Here is a 9,670-nt window from a genome sequence, read left to right on the forward strand (position 1 = left end):
GTTCCAGGGCTTCCTGACCATAGAGCCAATGATACCCCCACGAGCCAGGGCCAGGCCAGTGCTTTCAAAACTGGATGGGGGAGGGGAGTTCATCAGGACCAGGGCCTAAGACCACCTCAAACCAACAACCACCACCTTGCAATCACCAAATACACAGCCCCCAAACACACAGCCAGCCAACACACAACCCCCAAACCAACAGCCACCCAAACCCACAGCCCCCAAAACCACAACCCCCCAAACCACAGCCCTCCACAAACAGCACGCTAACACACTACCCACAAACCCACAGCCCACAAAAAAACAGCCCCCGGAAAAAGCGGCGCAGCTCGTTCAAGATGGCGGAACTCGACCAGTTGCCTGACGAGAGTGTGTATGGAAGTAGAAACAACCATCCTGCCGTGTAAGCACAAGGAGTATGGACCAAAATTCTTTATGGGGTGCAGAAGATAGAAGGTCTGGCTTCTGCAATTGCTTCTCTACTGGACATGGGTGTTGGCAGGCTAATGTACCCCCAGCCTCTTTCTGTCTTTCCCTAGTAGGGCTCTTCAGCAAAAGCCCTTGTCAGTTTAAAAGAGGGAAGCTTATCTAACACATGGAATGAAAAGTACAGCTCTTTACAAAAAACCCCTGTCTGGAAAGGCAGGAATACTGGCCCTGCTGTGGAAATGCCTTTCAGAAATTCAAAACGAAGTAGACTCTTTTCTGAGGAAGATGACAGACAAATAAATACAAGGTCACCTAAAAGAAACCAGAGAGTTGCAATGGTTCCACAGAGTACTGCTCAGCTCCGGTTTATGGTGGTGCAGGGGACTGAACCTGGGACTTTGGAGCCTAAGAAATTTACAGCAACAATGTCAACACCAGATAAGAAAGCCTCCCAGAAGATTGGTTTTCGATTACGTAACCTTCTCAAACTTCCCAAAGCACATAAATGGTGCATATATGAGTGGTTCTACTCAAATATAGATAAGCCACTTTTTGAAGGTGATAATGACTTCTGTGTGTGTCTGAAGGAGTCTTTTCCTAATTTGAAAACAAGAAAGTTAACAAGAGTAGAATGGGGAAAAATCAGGCGGCTTATGGGAAAGCCACGGAGATGTTCTTCTGCATTTTTTGAAGAAGAGAGATCAGCATTAAAACAGAAGAGGCAGAAAATAAGACTCTTACAGCAAAGGAAAGTTGCAGATCTCTCACAATTCAAAGACCTCCCAGATGAGATTCCTTTGCCCCTGGTTATTGGAACCAAAGTTACAGCACGATTACGTGGTGTTCATGATGGTCTGTTCACTGGGCAAATAGATGCTGTGGACACTCTTAACGCTACCTATAGAGTAACTTGTGACAGGACAGGGCTTGGAACACATACCATCCCTGACTATGAAGTTCTTAGTAATGAGCCTCATGAGACGATGCCAATTGCTGCCTTTGGACAAAAACAGCGGCCTTCTCGATTTTTTATGACTCCACCACGGTTACATTATACCACTCCTCTGCAGTCACCAATTACAGATAACGATCCTTTATTAGGACAGTCACCTTGGAGAAGTAAAATTCCCAGTTCTGAAACTGAAACATTAGGTGGTTTTCCAGTAGAATTCCTTATCCAAGTGACTAAATTATCAAAAATTCTGATGATTAAAAAGGAGCATATCAAGAAATTAAGGGAAATGAATACAGAAGCAGAAAAATTGAAATCATATTCCATGCCTATCGGCATTGAGTTTCAACGGAGATATGCAACGATTGTCCTAGAGCTCGAACAGCTAAATAAGGACCTAAACAAGGTTTTGCATAAAGTTCAACAGTACTGCTATGAGCTTGCTCCAGACCAAGGACTCCAGCCAGCAGACCAGCCAACAGATATGAGACGAAGGTGTGAGGAAGAGGCACAAGAAATTGTTCGGCATGCAAATTCGTCAACAGGGCAGCCCTGTGTTGAAAATAAAAATCTCACAGACTTAATCTCCAGGCTCACAGCTATTTTACTACAAATTAAGTGTCTTGCAGAAGGAGGCGACCTGAATTCTTTCGAATTCAAATCACTTACAGATTCATTAAATGATATCAAGAGTACAATAGATGCCTCTAATATCAGTTGCTTTCAGAATAACGTAGAAATTCATGTTGCACATATTCAAAGTGGCCTGAGCCAGATGGGAAATTTACATGCCTTTGCAGCAAATAATACCAACAGAGACTGAATAGAAGATTGCAGAGGACAGTGTTTTTTGAGAAGTTCTTTTCTTTCATCTAGGCTTCCAACACCAAATAACCCAACTGCTGGAAAACAAGGGAATTTAAATCTCTGTATAAGGCATTTTAATAGACTGTACTGCTTCTTAAACCAGCATTGCTAACCAGCATTGTATTTATTTTTCTTTTATTATTCAGCTGCAGTAGCATTGCTTTTTATCACTTAAGTTTACTAGCAAGTATTTTTACACTGAAACTGGCTGTACATAAAATAATTTTATGGAAGACTGTGTTGGCCATATTTTAATGTGCATGAGTTCCATCTAACAGACCACTAGTGCCGCGGAGAATGTAAAGGAACGTTGCTTTCTGTACACAAGTACAGCAATGTGGAAATACCACCTAGAAAATTACAACTTAGTTCCTTTAGTTGATTGTCCTCTCAGTCTTCAAAGGATAACATCATGGAAGATGGGAAGCCCTAGTTGTAAAGAAGCTGCTGGAATATAGATGGGAAACATGGACTTTACAAGTATATGTGATATATACTTGCAATGTGTCATGGCTTTATAGATCATTTTATAGTAATATTTTAATTTATCATAATTTATAAAAGAAACTTTTATTGTTTGTCTGTTGAAAGAATGAAGGCACAGAAAAGAAAAGGAAAAAGCATTACTGCAGTAAGTGGATTTAGCATGTCTTGTTCCCATCACTTCAGGGCAAAAGTGCTGTTCTTAGGAGATTTATTTAAAAAAAAAAGACTGAAAACACAATATTTTCATATTTTTTGTTAATTTGCACAACTTTTGAGCCAGATTACTGGTTAAAATCCAACAGTACACAATTTATAGAGTAAAAAGATTTTATAGGGAAAATATTATAACCAGTGCTGTGAAATGCAGAAAAAAAAGGTTTGTATTTGGTTATGGGTTTTGGGGGGATTTTTTTGTTTTTGTTTTTGTTTTTGCTCTTTTTGTTTGTTTTGTTTGAGGTTTTTAAATGAAAACCCTGCCTAAAATGTTAATCTTGTAAAAAAGGGGGGGTGTATTTGGAATTTTCTTGTTTTATTATAGATTATTATAAAGTGAAATTTTAATTGTTTTCAGAAACGGAGTTTAAGGTATAGCTGTAGAAGTGGCTTTGATTCCTTCAGATGTCTCATAAAATGAGACTTTTTATATGTTAATGTATAATAAAATTGCGACAAAATTATTTTCCATTTGAAATTTTTGTATAGTTAAAAAGCGCTTCCATATTCTTTGTTGGTATTGTGCCACCGCAGGACTTTAGTGCAGAGTTTCTATTTAGCTAAACTGTTATGTTAATTAAGAAATGCATAAATCTTTTATTCTTAATATTTGTAATTCTAAATAAATTGATCTATGAAAAAAAAACAGCCCCCAAAACCCACAGCTCCCTAAACCCACAGCTCACAAAAACACAGCCCCCCAAACCCATAGCCCCCAAGCACACAGCCCCCAACCCATAACCCCCAAACTCACAGTACCCCAACCAACAACCCCCAAACCACAGCCCCCCAACCCACAGCCCAGCAACAGCGCCCCAACCCACAACACCCAATACAGCCCCACACCCACAGCTCCCGACCCACAACACCCAAACCCACAACCCCCCAACACACAACCCCCAAACCACAGCCCCCCAAGCCCACAGACCCAAAACCCACAACAACCAAAATACAGCCCCCAAATACACAGCCCTCAACCAAGAACCACCAAACCCGCAGCCCCCAAACCCACAGCCCCCCAAACCCGCAGATTCCAAACACACAGGCCCTCAAACCCACAGCCGCTAAAATCCACAGCCCACAAACCCACAGCCTCCAAACCCAAAGTCCCAAAACACACAGCCCCCTAAACCCAAAAACCCCCAACCCACAGCCCCCCAACCCACAGCCATTAAAAACAACAGGCCACAAACCCACAGCCTTCCAGACAAACAACCAAACCCATAGACCTCCAGGCCACAGCCCCTAAAAAACACAGACCCAAAAACCCACAGTCACCCGAACCCACAGCTCCCCAAACCCACACCCCAATCCCACAGCCCCATATCCTACAACCACTAAACACCACAGCCCACAAAACCACAGCCACACAAACCCACAGCCCACAAACCCACAGCCCACAAAACCATAACACGCAACCCACAGCCTCCCAAAACCACAGCCTCCCAAACCCACAGCCTCCCAAAACCCACAGCCCCCAATTCACAGCCCCACAAACCAACAGCCCCAAAACCCACAGGCCCAAAATCGCACAGACCCCAAACCCACAGACCCATAAATCAAACAGCCCCCCAAACCCAAAACCCCAAACCCACAAACCCCAATCATAGCCCTCACCTCACAGCCACCAAACCCGTTCCCCCAACTCACAGTTCCCAACTCATACTTCCCCAGACCCACACAGCACTGAGACCCTCACAACCCACAATCAAAACTCCCAAACCTCACAGGCCCCAGAGCCTCAAACCCCTAGACCCTCACAGCCCCATTACTCACAACCTGCAGATTCACAGCCACCATATCCTCTCAGCCCCCAAGCCCTCACAGCCCCGAGAACCTCTCAGCCCCCAGACCCTCACAGCCCCAGACCCTCAACCCGAGACCCTCAAAGCCCCCAGACCCTCTGAGGCTCCAAGACCCTCATTGCCACCAGATGCTCTCAGCCCCCAAGATCCTTATAGTCAGCAGACCCTCTCAGGCCCCAGACCCTCTCAGCCTCCAGACACTCATAGACCTAAAAGACTATCATACCCCCAGACCCAACCAGACCCCAGACCCTCACAGCCCCAAGACCCTCACAAACTCCAGGCCCTCTGAGCCCCCATACCCTCACAGCCCCCAGACCCTCTAAGCCCCCAGACCCTCACAGCCCCCAGACCCTCACAGCACCAAGATCCCAACAGCCTCCAGACCTCCACAGCCCCCAGACCCTCAGCACCCAGACACTCTCAGCCCTCAGAACCCCACAGCCCCAAGACCCTCAGCCCTCAGGCACTCTCAGCCCCCAGCCTTCTCAGCTCCCAGCCCCTCACAGCCCCGAGGAACTCTCATTGCCCAGACCCCCACAGCCCCCAGATCCACACAACCCCATGCCCTCACTACCCCCACTCTCAGCCCCCAGACCCTCATAGTCCCCAGACGATCAGAGCCCCCAGACCCTCAGCCCCCTGACCCTCTCAGACTCCAGAACCCCACAGCCCCCATACCCTTACAGCCCCCAGACCCTCAGCCCTCAGGCCCTCTCAGCCCCCAGGCCCTCTCAAACAAACACACAAACACACCACTCCGGACCACAGAGTCCTGCCCTCCTGGGGACACACATATACACAGACATCACACTCAGGACCACAGAGTCCTGCCCTCCTGGGGACACACATATACACAGACATCACACTCAGGACCACAGAGTCTTGTCATCCTGGGGACACACACAACTCAGGACCACAGATTCCTATCCTCCTGGGGACACATACACACACACACACCACTCAGGATCACAGAGTCCTGCCCTACTAGGGACACACACACACACACATACACTCACACACACACAAAACTCAGGATCACACATTCCTGTCCTCTTGGAGACACACACATACACACACACACCACTCAGCACTACAGAGTCCTGCCCACCTTGGAACACACAAAGACACATACACACTACTCAGGACCACAGAGTCCTGACCAACTGGACACACACACACACACACACACACACCACTCAGGACCACAGAGTTCTGTCCTCCTGGAGATATACATACACACATACCACTGATGACCACAGAGTCCTGCCCTCCTGGGGACATACAAAAAGACATACCCCACTCAGTACCACAAGTCCTGCCCTCCTGGGGACACACATATACACAGAAATCACACTCAGGACCACAGAGTCTTGTCATCCTGGGGACACACACAAAACTCAGGACTACAGTTACCTGTCCTACTGGGACACACACACACATGTACACACACACACACACCACTCAGGAGCACAGAGTCCTGCCTTCCTGGGTATACACATATCCACCACTCAGGATCACAGAGACCTGTCCTCCTTGGGACACACACATACAAACACACATCACTCAGGACCACAGAGTCCTGCCCTCCTGTGGACACACACAAACACACACACATACACACACCATTCAGGACCACAGAGTCCTGTCCTCCTGGGGATACACACAGACATAGACACACACACACACACACACACACACACACACACACCACTCAGGAACACAGACAACTGTCATCCTGGGGACACACAAAAACACACGCCACTCAGGACCACAGAGTCCTGCCCTTCTGAGGACATACATACATACACACCACTCAGGACTACAGAGACCTATCCTCCTGGAGACACACACACAACACTAAGAAGCTCAGTGTCCTGTCTCTTGGGGACAAAAACAGACACACACACACACAAACACACCACTCAAGAGCACAGAGTCCTGCACCCTGGGGACATACACATACACACCACTCAGGACCACAGAGTCCTCTGCTCCTGGGGATGCACACACACATAGACACACACACACACATAGACACACACACACACACACACACCACTCAGGACCACAGACTACTATCATCCTGTGGACACACAAACACACACACATCACTCAGGACACAGAGTCCTGCCCTTCTGGGGACATACACACACACACACACACACACACACACAGGACTACAGATACCTGTCCTGGGGACACACATACACCACTAAGAACCACAGTGTCCTGTCTCCTGGGGACAAACACACATACACACACACAGACACACCACTCAAGAGCACAGAGTCCTGCATCCTGGGGACAAACACACACCACTCAGGACCATGAGTCCTGTCCTCCATAGGACACACACATACACATACACACCACTCAGGAACACAGAGTCCTGCCCTTCAGGGGACACACACACACACACACACACTGCACTCAGGATCACAGAGTCCTGTCCTCCTTGGGACATACATACACACACCACGCAGGACCACAGAGTGCTGCCCTCCTTGGGACATACAAACACACACAAACACACAGACTCACGACTCAAGAGCACAGAGTCCTGTCCTCCTGGGGACACACACACACACACACACACACACACACCACTTAGGACCATAGAGTCCTTTTCTCCTTGGGACACACACGTACACACACACACACACACACCACTCTGGAGCAGAGTCCTGTCCTCCTGGGCACATACATACACACACCACTCAGGACCACAGAGTCCTGCCCTCCTGGGGACATACACACACCACTGAGAAGCACAGTGTCCTGTCTCCTGGGGACAAACACACAAAGACACACACACACACACATAGACACACCACTCAAGAGCACAAAGTCCTGCATCCTGGGGACATACACACACACACACACACACTCACACACACACACAAACCACTCAGGACCATGAGTCCTGTCCTCCTGGGGTCACACACATACACACCACTCATGACCACAGAGTCCTGCCCTTCAGGGACACACACATACACACACACACACACACACACACATACACCATCAGGACCACAGAGTCCTGTCCTCCTGAGGATACACACACACATACACACACACACAGACACATACACACCACTCAGGGCCACAGAGTCCTTACCTCCTGGGGACACACAAACACACACACACACACACCACTGAGGACCACAGAGTCCTGTCCTCCTATGGATACACACACCACACAACTCAGGAGCACAGATTCCTGTCCTCCTGGGGAAACACACACGTACACACACACCACATAGCACCACAGAGTACTGCCTATATGGGGACACACACACACACACACACACACACACACACACACACTCCTAAGGACCACAGAGTCCTGTTCTCCTTAGGACACACACATATACACACAAACACATCACTCTGGAACAAAGAGTCCTGTCCTCCTAGGACACACAAACACATACCACACAGGATCACAGAGTCCTGCCCTCCTGGGGACATACACACACACACACACACACACACCACTCAAGAGCACAGAGTACTGTATCCTGGGGACTTACGCACACACACACCACTCAGGACCATGAGTCCTGTCCTCCTCTGGACACACACATACACATACACACCACTCAGGACCACAGAGTCCTGCCCTCCTTGGGACGCACACACAGCACTCAGGACCACAGATAACTGTTCTCCTGCGGATACACACACACACACACACAAATACACACACACAGACATACACACACCACTCAGGACCTCAGAGTCCTGCCCTCCTGGGGACACACACATACACATAAACACACCACTCAGGACCACAAAGTCCTTCCTTTCGAGGGACACACAAATACACATACACACAGCACTAAGGACCACAGAGTACTGCCTTCTTGGGGACACACACACAACACTGGGGACCACAGAGTCCTATCCTCCTAGGGACACACACACATACACACACATACACCACTCAGTATCACAAAGTCCTGCCCTCCTAGGGACGTTCACAAACACACACACACACACACACTCACACACACACACACACACACACACACACACAGACACCATTCAGCACCACAGAGTCCTGCCCTCCTTGGAACACACAAACACACATACACACTACTCAGGACCACAGAGTCCTGACCATCTGGACACACACACACACACACACACACACACACACACACACCACTGAGGACCACAGAGTCCTGTCCTCCTAGAGATACACATACACACATACCACTGACTTCCACAGAGTCCTGCACTCCTGGGGACACACACACACACACACACACACACACACACACACTGCACTCAGGATCACAGAGTCCTGCCCTCCTGGGGACAGACACACACAGAGTACTCAGGACCACAGTGTCCTGTACTTCTGTGGACACACACACACACACACACTCACCATCAGGACCACAGAGTCGTGTCCTCCTGGGGATACACACACACAAATACACAGAGACACACACACACACACCACTCAGGACCACAGAGTCCTGCCCTCATGGGGACATACAAATACACATACACACACCACTCAGGACCACAGAGTCCTGCCCTTCTGGGGACACACAAATACACATACACTCAACACTGAGCACCACAGAGTCCTGCCCTCCTGGGGACACACACACACACCACTGAGGACCACAGAGTCCTGTCCTCCTGTGAATACACACACACACACACACACACACACCACTCAAGACCATAAACCCTGTCCTTCTCGGGACACACACATACACACCACTCAGGACCACAGAGTCCAGCCCTTCAGGGGACACACACACACACACACACACACTGCACTTAGGATCACAGTGTCCTGCCCTCCTGGAGACACACACACACAGCACTCAGGACCACAGAGTCCTGTCCTCCTGGGGATCCACACACATACACACACACACACACACACACA

General features: G+C 48.6%; 1 protein-coding gene across 1 annotated transcript; it reads left to right on the forward strand.

Annotated features, from left to right (window-relative positions):
- Positions 1-546: 546 nt before the first annotated feature.
- Positions 547-3,579, forward strand: LOC132540429 (protein lin-9 homolog). Its single transcript, XM_060198159.1, has one exon. The coding sequence runs from the start codon at positions 669-671 to the stop codon at positions 2,202-2,204; it is 1,536 nt and encodes a 511-aa protein (XP_060054142.1). The 5' UTR covers positions 547-668; the 3' UTR covers positions 2,205-3,579.
- Positions 3,580-9,670: the final 6,091 nt, after the last annotated feature.

The sequence above is a fragment of the Erinaceus europaeus genome, chromosome 9 (genome assembly GCF_950295315.1).
Source record: "Erinaceus europaeus chromosome 9, mEriEur2.1, whole genome shotgun sequence".
Lineage (NCBI taxonomy): Eukaryota > Metazoa > Chordata > Mammalia > Eulipotyphla > Erinaceidae > Erinaceus > Erinaceus europaeus.